Here is a 14556-nt window from a genome sequence, read left to right as displayed (position 1 = left end):
GAGAGTTGTAAACGATCTTAAAGAAGGGAAAGAAACACTCTTACTCTGTGACTTAGTCTGTTCAGTTCACAAGGGCTTTCACACTCTGCTCACAGTATCTTTCCTCAGAGAGACAGTGCAGGTATGGTCTTACAAACAAAGCCAGAACTCAAGCTTAAGTTTTCTTACTTCAAGTCCAGGGCTCTTTCCACTCTGATGTCATCCAGTTCAACCTTGATTTTTCATGTTGGAGATCTGAGTACCAGAAAAGCTCGGTGATTTGCCTGATATTACATAGATAGATATATGATGCCTAGCTGGTCAGACTAGAGTAATTCCTGCTGCTACCTCCCCACCCATTACTCTCTCTCATCCTTTTTCCTATGGCATTTATTAGAATCTATACTTTTCTTCTTTGGGTTTTTTTATTTTTTTATTGTCTGTCTTCCTCTCTGGAATCTCATTTCCATGTCTGCCTGGTTCACTGCTCTACACAGCAAAGTGCCTGGTGCATAATAGGTACTTAATAAATACCTGTCGAAGTAATGGATGGATGGATGTATGGATAGATAGAATAGTGGCAAACTAAAAGCTAAAACCCTATAATCTCCCAACTTCCCACTATATCCATAGTACCTCTTCAGTTCTTGTGCCCTGAAGATAAAAGGCATCCTTGCTAGAGAAATGGACCAAAATTTAAGCACATTCCTGGAAATTTTGTCAATTTTTTCAGCTAGCATTATGATTTCCTAATGGGAATACACTTGCACATTTAGAAAGGATTATGTATGGGTTGCACTTTAAGGAAAAACAATCTGGGGGCCAGCCTGGTGGTGCAGCGGTTAAGTTTGCACGTTCCACTTCGGCAGCCGGGGGTTCACTGGTTCGGATCCCGGGTGTGGACATGGCAGCACTTGGCAAGCCATGCTGTGGCAGGCATCCCACATATAAAGTGGAGGAAGATGGGCACAGATGTTAGCTCAAGGCCAGTCTTCCTCAGCAAAAAGAAGAGGATTGGCAGCAGATGTTAGCTCAAGGCTAATCTTCCTCAAAAAAAGAAAACAGTCTATTGAAGGTTTATTTTTATTTCACTGTTAATGGGTAATTCAACTGGAGAAAATAAGCACACATCACCCCCTTGACTTTGGGGATAGAAGAGACTTGCCCTGTCTTCAATACAAGAGAATTACTCTGTGTCATGGAATATCTCTTCCTATTGCATCTTTTAAAAATCACAATTCCCATCTTCTTCAGGTTATTCTGTGATACAGAATTTATGTTAACAGCAAATTCCAGGCACAAACTTGGCTTTTGGCTTCTTCAGCAGCTCTGATGACAACCAGTCAAACCCATGATTTTCCTTGGACTGGCACCTTTTCTAACTAAATCAGCTGGGCAGGCACTTATTGCCTGACTGTGTACCTACTTCCTGGGAAATCAGAGATGAACAAGACTTGGTCTCTCTCCTCAAAGAGCTTACCAGCTAGTAGAACAGACAACTTTATAGATCTTAGTGATACATGGCAGTGCATGACTGGACAGCTGTGTGGCAAACTCAGAATTGTTTGCTCCTGACGCATCGACGCACCTTGGGAAAAGTCACTTCTCTCTGGGTTTCAGGGAGAAAGTTAGGTTAAATAATTCTAAGATCTCCTCCAACTCCAAAATCTCATGATTTTGTGAAATGCTATCAAAAGAGCTCAATATCAGCTAGAAAAAATAGGAAAGAAGTTTGCTCCCCGAAGGAAATGTCATTTGAGATAGTCCTTGAAGAATTTTAACGGGAGATAAAGGGCTTCTGAGTATGAAGGAAGGAAGCAAGGAAGATGTGGCCAGTACCGTGTGTGGCAGTGAGACGTGCAGTCTGGTAGTAAGGGTTGAATAAACTGGGTATTTGTGAGAACTGTCCAAAGATGTCAGCTCAGCTGGAAACATGTCACATCCTCTGTTAAGGCAGCATTTGCAGTCCCGTCTCATTCTCTTCCCTCTTGTCAGTCTTACGGAGGCTGTGTTTTCCCACTTTCGGCTGAGGGATATATTTTGGGGAAGCTCTACTAACAATATAAATAAAGGAGACATGTAGGCACAAAAAGCTTAATGAAGTCCCAATATTTATTTAACCTGCTTTTAAATGGCAGCGTTGAAATAATCTAGGAGGAGTTGTATCTCTTCACAGTGACAGCTGGCTGGCTAGGAGCATGAAGCAGAAATACACATTCTGGGACCAAATTATTTCTTCCAGTATAGATGCCAACAAAAACGTTAGTCATCAAGTTTAGAATTCCCTTCCATCTAGAAATATGGTTAATACTACCGTTAGACTTTAACAATGTAAAGTGCCTTATAGAAGATAAATGTTTTTAAAATATTTAGTCTATTTACCTTATAAAATAAGAAAGGAGCTATACTTACTTGGTTGTTAATTCTTTGCCTTCTGTATTATGCTGTGGTACAGAATATAGGATTGGGAATAAAAACAATCACAGAAAATAGCAACATTTCTTGAAAAGGAGAGCAGTCTACTGATATATAGTTATCCAGTTGATGGTTAACCAGAGCCTACACACAGCTTTCTATGATTGGGTTCCTGCCTGTGACCCAGACAGCCTTTCTGTCACTCATCCCTCCCTTCTCTTATTTTTCTGCCATCTCTTACTCAAAAACCCACACCCAGTTTACAACCTAATTTTGAAATTATATTAATTTTAAAATTAAAAAGCTATGTAACTAGATTACAAAAAATTTAGAAAGTACAATAGAAATGACCAGTAGCTCCATCCTTATAACACCACTGTTAGCAACTTGATGTATTTCCTTGCACTTTCTATTATTCTTTTTTTAACATATTTATCATTCATAGAGTTAATTTTGTATATTTTTCCATCTAACATTCCATATTGCTGGGTGTTCTTCATAATCATCCTTTTCGTGTGTATATAATATTCCATCAGGAAGTTGTGCCATAATTCACTTAACTATTCCCTTATAGGTTCAATATTTAGATTGCCTCCAGATATTCTAAATAATACTCTGAAAAACATGTGTACATATCTGTTTTCCATACTTGGGAGTTTTTCTATAATACTGATTTTTAGAAGTGGAATTACCGGCTCAAAAATCTATAGTCCTTTGTTTGAGATTGGTTTATTTTTGTTCTTTCTCTTCTTTTTTCCCTAAGATTTTCAAACTATAGCTGACAGTGTTTCCATGACTTCCTTGTCTTCAGCCACTTCCCCCAACTACTATACAAAGGCATCCTGCCATCTGCTTTGTTGTGCAACCTCCCTGAGAGCACGAGCATTTTGCAGAGTTGCATAGCGATAAATTCTGACTCCACTCATTATGAAGACTTTGCTGAATAATGTGTTTGAAAAGCTAGGAGAGTAAATATTTTTAACCTTCAGAATGGTAGTTTGGTTCCTGTCTGCCTCAGGAATGTCTAATAGTCCTTGTGGTTAAATGGGCTTTGGTTTTGAAACATGAAAATTTATTTGTTGGTTTAAGTTAATCCCAAAGAAAGGAAACAGTGGATTTTTATAATGAGATAAACGTGAACTGTAGAAAATAAAAGAACACAACTGCAAAAATCTTCAGTCACTTTCATATTTAGGGTATTTCCAAATGAGCAGTGGTCTTTTTACTGGACTAAACCCCATACTCAAAATGCCACTCTTTTAATGAAACTGACATTTCAGATTCCCAGTCAGATGAGTTTAATTCAGTTCAGTAAGCATGGACTGAGCCTGCATTGCTCGTGAGACCCTCTCATACGTGCTGGGAGATACCAAGCTGAGTATGTCTCTTGAGTTTGTGGCCACAGATTGAGAGAACCAGTCTCACTGATGGCCAAGACCAAAGCTGGGCATTGAAAATATGTAGAGATTTTCACTTCTAAGAGAAGTATCTCCAGCTGTGTGGTATCCTTTGACTTTCTGCATAGCCATAATAACAAGTGCCTGACACAGATCCTTATACATAGTACATTTTCAAAAATTTAATCTGAACCTCAGGATAAGCAGTTTACTCCAGTTCTACAAGTAAGCTTAAAATACTACTAAAAGGAAGGAGATCACATTGATAAAGCATCTATTATGTACCAGCTACTACGTCAGGCACAGTCATACATTTCAGTTAATGATCACAACGATCCTGAATGTATTTACAGACAAGGAGATGGACTTGGAAGAATTAACTCTCTCACCCAAGGTCACACAGCTAGTAAGTGGAGAGAGCTAGGATTTGAACCCACATGTGTAAGCCCTGCTCTTCAGCAAACTCTCTTACTCTGTGGATGACCCTTCATTCCTCTAACTTTTATCATGATTCATTTTAATCGCTGAGCATTCCTTTCTTCCTTCTTTTTTTCTTAGCATCTGTTGAATCCTCATTGAATGTCATATTTTCAGTGTAATTACAGTCATGCATCACTTAACAACAGGGACATTTCTGAGAAATGCGTCATTAGGTGATTTCATCATTGTGCGAACATCATAGAGTGTATTTACACAAACCAAGATGATATAGCCTACCACACACCTAGGTTATATGGTATTAATCTTATGGGACCACTGTTGTATATGCAGTTGGTTATTGACTGAAACATTGTTAGATAGCACACGACTGTAATGGTCTTGTAGTATCTGTAAGTACTACGTGACCAGTGGTCATTAACATTCCCAAACTTTATTGATATTTTTTAACAGCTTTACTGAGGTATAATTGACATATGATAGACTGCACATGTTTAGATCCGATTCATTGTGACATATGTATACGCCAGTGAAACTCACACCACAATTAAGATGAGAAACATATCCATCACCCCCAAAAATTTCCTCATGCTCCTTTGTAATCCCTCGTTCCTGCCCCTCAATCAACCACTGATCTGCTTTCTGTCGCTGTAAATTAGTTTTCGTTTCCTAGAATTTTGCATAAACAGAACCATACAATATGTACTCTTTTTGTCTCGTCTTTCACTCAGCATGATTATTTTGAGGATCATCCGTGTTGTTGCATGTGTCAATAGTTCATTTCTTTTAAATACTGAGTAGTAGTCCATTGAATGGCTGTACCAGTTTATCCATTCGCCTGATGATGGGCATTTGGGTTGTTTTGGACTATTACAAGTAAAACTCCTAGGAACATGCTTTTTGGCTGGTTCATATAGAGAGTATGTTTACCAGTTTAAGAAACTGCCAAATTATTTCCCAAAGTGGTTGTACCATTTCACATTTCCATCAGTAGCACACTAGTATTCCAGTTGTTCCACAGCCTTGCCAGCACTATCTGTATGGTCAGTCTTTTTAGTTTTAGACATTCTAATACACATGTAATGCTGTATCATTGTAGTTTTAATCTACGTTTCCCTAATAATGTTGAACATCCTTTCATTCTATTGATCTTGCACATCCTTTGTCAGACTAACTCTTTCAGTTTTTATTGTAAATTCGGTTTTTTAATTTCGATTTCCAATTGTTCATTGCTGATATATAGAAATAAATAGATTTTTGTACACTGATCTTGCATCCTGCGACCTTGCTAAACTCATTTATTAGTTGTACTAGTTTTTTTGTAGATTTTCTATGTAGACATGTCACCTACATGTAGGACAGTTTAACTTCTTCCTTTCCAATTCAGATGCCTTTTGTTTCCTTCTCTGCTTCCTTTTGTCCTCTTACTATAACAACTAGACTCTCCAGTACCATGCTAAATAGAAGTGTGAGGGCTGGCAGATGCCCTTGCCTTGTTCCCAAACTTAGGCAGAAAGGTGCCTGTCTTTCACCATTAAGTATCACGGTAACAGTAGGGTTTTTGTAGGTGCCCTTGATCATACTGAGGAAGTTTTCTCTATTTCTCTTTAGATTGCTGATGGGAATGGATGTTGGATCTTGTCAAATTATTTTTCTTTTTTTTTAAAGGAAGTTGGGCCTTTTTTTTAAAGATTTTATTTTTCCTTTTTTCTCCCCAAAGCCCCCCGGTACATAGTTGTGTATTTTTAGTTGTGGGTCCTTCCAGTTGTGGCATATGTGATGCCGCCTCAGCATGGCCTGATGAGCGGTGCCATGTCCGCGCCCAGGATCTGAACCAGCAGAACCCTGGGCCACCGAACTGGAGCGCGCAAACTTAACCACTCTGCCACGGGGCTGGCCCCTATTTTTCTTTTTAAGTCTGTTAATATGGAGAATTGCACTGGTGATTTTTCAAATGTTAAACTAACTTCATATTCCTGAAAAACTCCACCTGGATCATGATATATCATCCTTTTTATATATTGGTTGGAATTGATTTTTTAAAATGTTGATAGGCATTTTTGTATCTCTGTTCATGGCAGACACTAATCTACAATTTTCTTGTAATATTTTTGTCTGGATTTGGTATATTGCTTCTCTCAGAATAATTTGAAAAGTATCTCCTCCCTTTCTACACAGTTTTCTGGAAGCTTGTGTAGAATTGTGTAGACTTTTTTCTTCCTTAAATGTTTGGTAGAATCCGCCAGAGCAGGCGCTGGCCCAGTGGTGCAGCGGTTAAGTTTACACGTTCCACTTCGGCAGCCCAGGGTTCACCGGTTCGGATCCTGGGTGCGCACCTATACACTGCTTGTCAAGCCATGCTGTGGTAGGCATCCCACATATAAAGTAGAGGAAGATGGGCACTGATGTTAGCTCAGGGCCAGTCTTCCTCAGCAAAAAGAGGAGGATTGGCAGCAGATGTTAGCTCAGGGCTAATCTTCCTCAAAAAAAAAAAATTTTACCAGAGCAGTTATCTGAGCCTGGAGTTTTCTTTGTGGGAGTTTTTAAACAACAAACTCAATTTCTTTAGTGTTTATAGGGTTATTCAAGTTATTCTTCATGAGTTGACTTTGATCATTTGTGTCTCTCAACGAATTTGTCTATTCCATCTAAGCTGCCAGCTTTATTGACATGAAGTTGTTCATAATATGCCTTTATTATCCTTTGAGTACCTCACAAATCTGTAGTGACATCACCTCTCTCATTCCTGATATTGGTTATATCTCCTTTCTTTTTTCCTGATCATTCTATTAGAGGCTTATCAATTTGATGGATCATCACAAAGAACAAGCTTCTGATTTCATTGATTTTTTTTCCCCTGTTGTTTTTCTATTTTATCGACTACTGCTCTGGTTTTTATTATTTCCTTCCTTCTGATTAATTTGGATTTAATTTTCTCTTTTTTAATTTCTTAAGGTAGAAGCCGAAGTCGTTGGTTTAAGACTTTCCTTCTTTTCCAATATAAGCATTTGGTACTAAATATTTCTCTCTAAATATTGCATTAGCTCCATTGCACAAATTCTGATACATTGTGTTACCATTTTTATTCAGTTCAAAATATTTTCTAATTTGCCTTTTAATTTTTTCTTTGATTCCTGTGTTGTTTAGAAGTGTTATTGAGTTTCCAACTATTTGGGGATTTTACAGGTATATTTCTATTTTTGACTTCTAATTTATTTCCAGTGTGGTCAAATAACATACTTGAATTCTTTTAAATTTACTGAGACTTGCTTTATTTTGTGGTAAGTGTTCCTTATGTACTGTTGTCAGGTGTTATATTCTAACAATGTCAATTAAGTCAAGTTGGTTCATAGCGGCTGTTCATTTCTTCTATATCCTTACTGATTTCTGAGTTCTTACCTGATGCCCTCTACCTTATGAGGTTTTTCACTCTGTCAAGAGGAAACAGGAAGTCTTCCCAGATCTGTGTGAGTGCTGAGAATCATTCCCTCTCATCCTTTGAGTGGTTCTGTCCCTAGCTTCAGGTAGTTCTTCACATACATGTGCTGATCAGTACTCAGCAGGAGACTTGGGGGGACCCTCTGCAGATTTCCAGAGTTCTCTCTATGTATCTCTTTCTGCTGCAATACCCTGCCCTTTGAACTCTAGCCACTTTGGCCTTCCTGAATTCCCAGTTCCATATCCTCAATTCAGGGAGACCACCGTCCTCTGCCTGGGTTCTCTTCCCCTGGAAACTTGTCTCAGGGGAAACTGTCTCAGCCTGGAAACTTTCTTCCAACACGAAGTTGGAGAAATTGCTTGTTTCCCGTCAGTGAAGGATCACTGTCTTTCATTGCATCATGTCCAGTGTCTTAAAAACTCTTCTTTCAGGGCCGGCCCATGGCCAAGTGGTTAAGTTTGCGCACTCCGCTTTGGTGGCCCAGGGTTTCGCTGATTTGGATCCTGGGCGTGGACATGGCACCACTCGTCAGGCCATGCTGAGGCGGCGTCCTACATGCCACAACTAGAAGGACCCACAACTAAAATATACAACTAGGTACTGAGGGGTTTTGGGGAGAAAAAGAAGGGGAAAAAAACTGTTCTTTCATCTATTTTGAGCAGTTTGTTAGTTATTTCTGGAAGGAACTTGTGTCTGGTCCCTGATACTCCATACTTCCTGGAAGCAGAAATCCACTTTGCTGATATTTTCAACTTCATCTTTTATAACTACTTGGGTTGTATTTGAAATGATGTTCACTGTCATCAGATCTCTGTCTAGATGGAATTCAGAGGTTCTGCTAGTCAGTTATAAGGAGCTGCCTTCCTCTATTTTGGATATCACCAGATTCTTTATCTAGATTCTCTTTTCCTCATAAAAACAACAAAAGTAATGATTTATTAATGTATCAAGCATGTGTTAGGCGTTTAAATATATTACCTCATTTAATCCTTATGATAACCCTGTGAAGAGGTGGTTATAAAGATGAGGTTGTTGAATTTGAGAATTTAAAAATTTGCCCACCGTCACACAACAAGTCATGGCATAGTCAGCGTTCAGACCCAAGTCGATCAGACCCAAGGACCCACTGCATTCCAGTTCATGACAGCACCATAAAGTCGGTGAAGCCCTTCGAGGTTGTTTTGCTGAGTACAAGAAGACAGCTACTAAAACCAACTCAAAAATATTCTTCTTATCTGCCCTGGCAGTAAGAGTAAGCATTTTATAACATCTAAAAAAGGAAAAATATTAGTACAGCTAGAAAGAATAGTTTTGATTGAAGTTCTGTCAAGTGACAGGAAGTAAAAGGGATCAGAGAGCAGTTGTTGAGAAACAGAGGAAGAATGTGATTTTAGAAATGCTGGGTCAAGAAAACATTGTAACAATTAAGTTACAGGGGGTGAAAGAGGAAAAAGGAAGAAATTATTCTGAGATGACATACTTTGGAAAGCTGCTAGAAGACTGCAAAAGCATATGGCAGTGACCCCTATTGCTGTGACAGCAACCTTTCATTCCTTTCCTTGAGAATCAAAAAATGAACTCAAAATAAAGGAGAAAGAAAGGAATGTTTAGTATCAACCAGCGTTGCCAAGATGAAACGTTTTGGATTGATTCCTAGTGGCAAAGTACAGTATATGTTAACATTCCTTATATATTTTTGGAAACATGTTCTACCCATATTGGCTTTAATTTTAGTTTTTATGGATGTATGGGTGTTTTGTTTTCTTGTAATGCTAACAGTTTTTTTAAATGTCATAACCTTTACTAGAATATAAAAGCAATGTCTTCCAAGTAAACAGTCATGCGTCGCTTAACAGGGCTGTTTTCTGAGAAAGGCATCCTTAGGTGATTTCGTCATTGTGTAAACATCATAGAGTGTACTTAGAAAACCTAGATGGCATAGCCTACTATACATCTAGGCTATATGGCACTAATCTTAAGGGACCACTGCCATATATGTGGTCTGCCGTTGACCGAAATGTCGTTAAGCAGCACATGACTGTATACGAATATGTTTAAAGTAAGTTTTATGGCAATTTCTAGTATGTGATCCTTTTATATGACACAATGCCCTGTTGGAAAACAATAGAATCATAAGCCTGAGATGATTTGAAAGGTCAAGATTTGAGTCTATTTTGTCATTGACCTGACTGACATGGATGAATTATTTGTAAGATGAGACACATTACCCCACTCAGCTGTGGAGAATGTTTAATAATAATTATAAATGAGAATATTACAGGGGCTTTGAAATGGAAGCAATAAATTTGACAGGAAATATTTGCTATTTGTTCTTTTGAAACACCCCCCACACACACACAGTTCTCTAGATTTTATTTAGGGAAATAGCAGTTAAAAGAAGAGTCGATTTTAAAACGTTAGTGATAATTACTCAAGGGAAATCATTTTAATTCATTAAAAAGTAGAACTTAGGGGCCAGCCCTGTGGCCGAGTGGTTAAGTTCATGCACTCCACTTGGGCAGCCCAGGGTTTCACTGGTTCGGATCCTGGGCGTGGACATGGCATCTCTTGTCAGGCCACACTGAGGCCGCGTCCCACATGCCAAAACTAGAAGGACCCACAACTAAAATATACAACTATGTACTGGGGGGATTTGGGGAGAAAAAAGCAGGGGGAAAAAAAGGTAGAACTTAATACTATAGGCAGCCTCTACTATTTGACTCATTGAATCCCGGGAAATCTCTGACCTTCTCCAGTCGCCTCTTCCATATCCACAGGCCCCTGTGCACTTAGCATTTAATTGTGGTAGTTTCCACTCTGGACATGACCTCCTACAAAGCAGGCACAGTGTCCTGCGTTTTGTATCTAAGAGCCTAGCAAAGTGTTCAACATACGGTAGGTATTTGGTATTTAAATTAATTGTGCTACTGTGAGGCCCAATTCTGACTGTCTGTTCCTTGTATCCTTAATGTGTAAACATTGGTGCCTTTGTATGTTTGAACATAGAAAGAAGTAGCCAAATAAGTGCTCTTATATAGCTAGAAACAGAAATCTCTGAGCCTATTTTGTTTCTTCTTTATTGGATTTTTAGTTTAAAAAGTAAAACGTAGCTTATTTTAATAGTTCAGGTAGTACAGAGGTATGTAAAAAGCAAGTCAGTGATCTCCTCTGTTCTCCAGGCTTTATCTTTCTTTTTCTGCCTCCTCCTGTCAGATATTTATGCTCATATAAATACTCAACACCATTTTAATTAATATATGCCTTTTAACTATGGAGAGTAATATACATTGAAATTGGGTTAAAAAATTATTTTCCTTGGGGCTGGCCCCGTGGCCGAGTGGTTAAGTTCGCGCGCTCCGCTGCAGGCGGCCCAGTGTTTCGTTAGTTCGAATCCTGGGCGCGGACATGGCACTGCTCATCAGACCACGCTGAGGCAGCGTCCCACATGCCACAACTAGAAGAACCCACAACGAAGAATACACAACTATGTACCAGGGGGCTTTGGGGAGAAAAAGGAAAAAATAAAATCTTTTTAAAAAAAAAAAAATTATTTTCCTTGTCCTACATTTCAAAAAGGACTGTCCTCTTCTTTGTGACAAAATATATGTAACATAAAATCTACCATTTAAACCATTTTCAACTATACAGTTCAGTGGCATTAAGTCCATTCACATTGTTGTGCAACCATCACCACCATCCATCTCCAGAACTCCTTCCATCTTGCAAAAGTAAAACTCTGTACCCATTGAACAATCGCTCCCCAATCCTTAACCCCTAATCCCTGACAACCAACATTGCACTGTCTCCATGAACGTGACTGCTTAGGGACCTCATAAAAGTTGAATCACACGGTATTTATCTTTTTGTGACTGGATTATTTCACTTAACATTAATGTCCTCAAGGTTCACCCATATTGTAGCATGTGTCGGAATTTATTTCCTTTTTAAGGCTGAATAATACTCTATTGTACGTGTATACCACATTTTGTTCATCCATTCCTCTGTCAGCAGACACTCAAGTTGCTCCTACCATTTGGCTGTTGTGAATAACGCTGCTATGAACACTGGTGTACTAATATCTGTTCCTGCCCCATCTTTCAGTTCTTCTGGGTATATACCTGGAATTGGAATCACTGGATCATATGGGAATTCTATGTTAAAGTTTTTGAGGAACTGCCGTACCGGTTTCCACAGTGTCTGCACCATTTTACATTCCTACCACCAGCACACGAGTGTTCCATCTTCTCCACATCCTCACCAACACTCGTTATTTCCTGTTTTTTTGATAATAGCCATTCTAATGAGTATCTCGTTGTGGTTTTGATTTGCATTTCCCTACTGATAGTCATGTTGAACATCATTTCATATGCTTATTGGCCATTTGTATATCTTCTCTGGAGAAATATTTTGCCTATTTTTGAATTGGGTTTTTTGTTATTGTTGCGTTTTAGGCATTCTTTATATATTCTGAATATTAATCCCTTATCAGATATATGATTTGCAAATATTTTATCCCATTCTGTGGATTGTCTTTTCACTCTGTTGTCCTTTGATGCACAAAAGTTTTTAATTTGATGAAGTCCAGTTTATCTATTCTTTTATTGCCTATACTTTTGGTGTCATACCCGAGAAATCATTGCCAAATCCAATGTCATAAACTTTTCCCTGATGTTTTCTTCTAAGAGTTTTATAATTTTAGCTCTTATGTTTAGGTCTTCAATCCATTTGAGCTAATTTTTGTAAGATAAAGGCCTAACTTCATGCTTTTATATGTAGATATCCAGTTTTCCCAGTACCATTTATTGAAAAGACTGTCCTTTCCCTGTTGAATGGTCTTGGGGCCTTTATCAAAAATCATTTAACCATATAACGAGAGTTTGTTTGTGGACTTTCTGTTCCCTAACTCATTTTTATTAGGTGTTATTTATCTGTAGTACAGACACATCATAGTTTGTTCAAACTTCCTCAGTTGATGGACGTACAGGTTGTGTCCAGGCTTTTGCCACTACCAGCAATGTTACAGTAAACATCCTAGAATTATAGTCTTACGTCCTGGTGCTTTTATTTCTCCATTCTGGATTCACAAAAGTGTAATTGCTAGATCAAGTGGTATGTTTAGTTTTTAATGTCAGTAGGCGGTTTTTTTTTTTATAAAGGATGTATCAATTTACGTTTCTCCCTGCCGTAGATGAAAGCCTGTTTCTCCACATCCTTGGTAGCATTTAGAAATCTGTTTAATGTTTCCCAATATGATCAGTTTAAAATGGTAAGAGGTGTTCAGTGAAAAGTGAAAGGATAGTAATATTTCTTATATATTAGAAAAACATTTTACTCTTGGTTTTAAAAAGAAAAATATCTCTGTCCTTTCATGACATGAAAAATGCAAGTGCAGTTGAATAAGTAAATTAACATTTTGAAACAATCGGATTTTAAGTGTGTTTTTTCTGCTTTCAACCATGTTCTTAGTAAGCAAGCTAGTCAAAGGCTTCTAATTTTTCCTAGCTGAATGCAGACACCGAAAGAGAAGAAGGAGAAGAGTTTGAAGACAACATGGATGTTTTTGATGACAGCAGTTCCAGCCCTTCTGGCACCTTAAGAAATTATCCACTCACCTGCAAAGTTGTTTATTCCTACAAGGTTTGTATTTCTCTAACATATTGCTCATATTAAATTGTGAAACTCTGAAGATACACGTAACTGTATCAACTCAGCCTCTCAGACTGGGCTTAACATAAAATCGATGTCTAGTTAGTATTAGAGGCAACGTAACATAATGATGAAGGGTCTAGGCTCTAGCGTCAGAATCAGACTGTCTGGGTTAAAATCCTGTCTCTGCCACTTAGGAGCTATCTGACCACACTAGTCCCTTAGTCTCTGTGAGCCTCAGTTTTCTTACTTATGGGGATAATATTATTGAGCTAGTTTGAAGATTAAATGAGATAACACTTCTATAGCAAAGCACTTACAGTGCCTGGCATCCTGTACATTTTCAGTAAATAGAACTTTTACCCTTACCAGTTGCCTGCTTGCCTTAAGATCCTCCATTAGGATGACCTTTAAAACTGATATTGCAAGAAAATTGTTTTACAGAGCAGTTTTTTTAAACTTTACCTTTCCTAATAGTAATATAACCACCTCTTATTTCCATGTTAAGCAGGGACCTGGATAAATAGATGGCAGCATTCCCAAACCTGATTTGGTATAATAGTTCTTAATCTCTCTCGCCCTTACCCTGCTTTCACAATAACTTTTTACTCATGTGAAGTAAACTGAGTTTTAATTCCCTGGTTCCTCTCTTTGTCTCAGTCCACTCAGCCAGTCCATCAGCCAGTCCTATTGAGTCCACCTCCAAACATATTCTGAATCCACTCGCTTTTCACCAGCTTGGTCTAGGCCATTGCTTTGACTACTGTAAAGGAAAAGGCTATAATTGGTATCCCTTCTTCATACTTGCCTTCCAACAGTCCATTTTCCACTCTGCAGCCAGAATTATCTTTAACACGTAAAGGAGATAATTTTATTGCCCTGCCTAAAACCCTTCATAAGCTTTCCATCGCACAGGGAAAAACATTTGCTAGAGTCTATAATGTGCAGATTGATCTGGCCCCTGCCAGTCTCCCTAGCTTCATGTCAGACCATTCCGCCACCCACTGTCTACACAGTAGCCCATCTGGCTGCCTTTCAGTCTCAGAAGCACCAGGCTTTTTCCTGACTTGACAGCTTTGCACTTGCTGCTCCCTCCACCTAGAACTGTCTTTTCCTAAATCTTGGTTAGCTGCCCACTGCTCTTCATTGAGGCTCAACTCAAATAGCACCTCCTCAGGTCTCCCTGACTGACTCGTCAGTCACTACTCTGTCCCACTGCCCTTTTGCCCTCTTTTTTTTTTT

General features: G+C 38.6%; 1 protein-coding gene across 2 annotated transcripts in view; it reads left to right on the top strand.

Annotated features, from left to right (window-relative positions):
• The window catches only part of FCHSD2 (FCH and double SH3 domains 2), a 259676-nt gene that overhangs the window by 234119 nt on the left and 11001 nt on the right, over positions 1–14556 (top strand). For both annotated transcript variants that reach the window (XM_046685615.1, XM_046685616.1), the window contains one exon: positions 13171–13305. In XM_046685615.1, coding sequence (XP_046541571.1) covers positions 13171–13305 — 135 coding nt within the window. The remainder of the gene's footprint in view (positions 1–13170; positions 13306–14556) is intronic.

The sequence above is a fragment of the Equus quagga genome, chromosome 14 (assembly GCF_021613505.1).
Source record: "Equus quagga isolate Etosha38 chromosome 14, UCLA_HA_Equagga_1.0, whole genome shotgun sequence".
NCBI classification, from domain to species: domain Eukaryota; kingdom Metazoa; phylum Chordata; class Mammalia; order Perissodactyla; family Equidae; genus Equus; species Equus quagga.
This window is presented reverse-complemented; position numbering and strand designations above follow the sequence as displayed.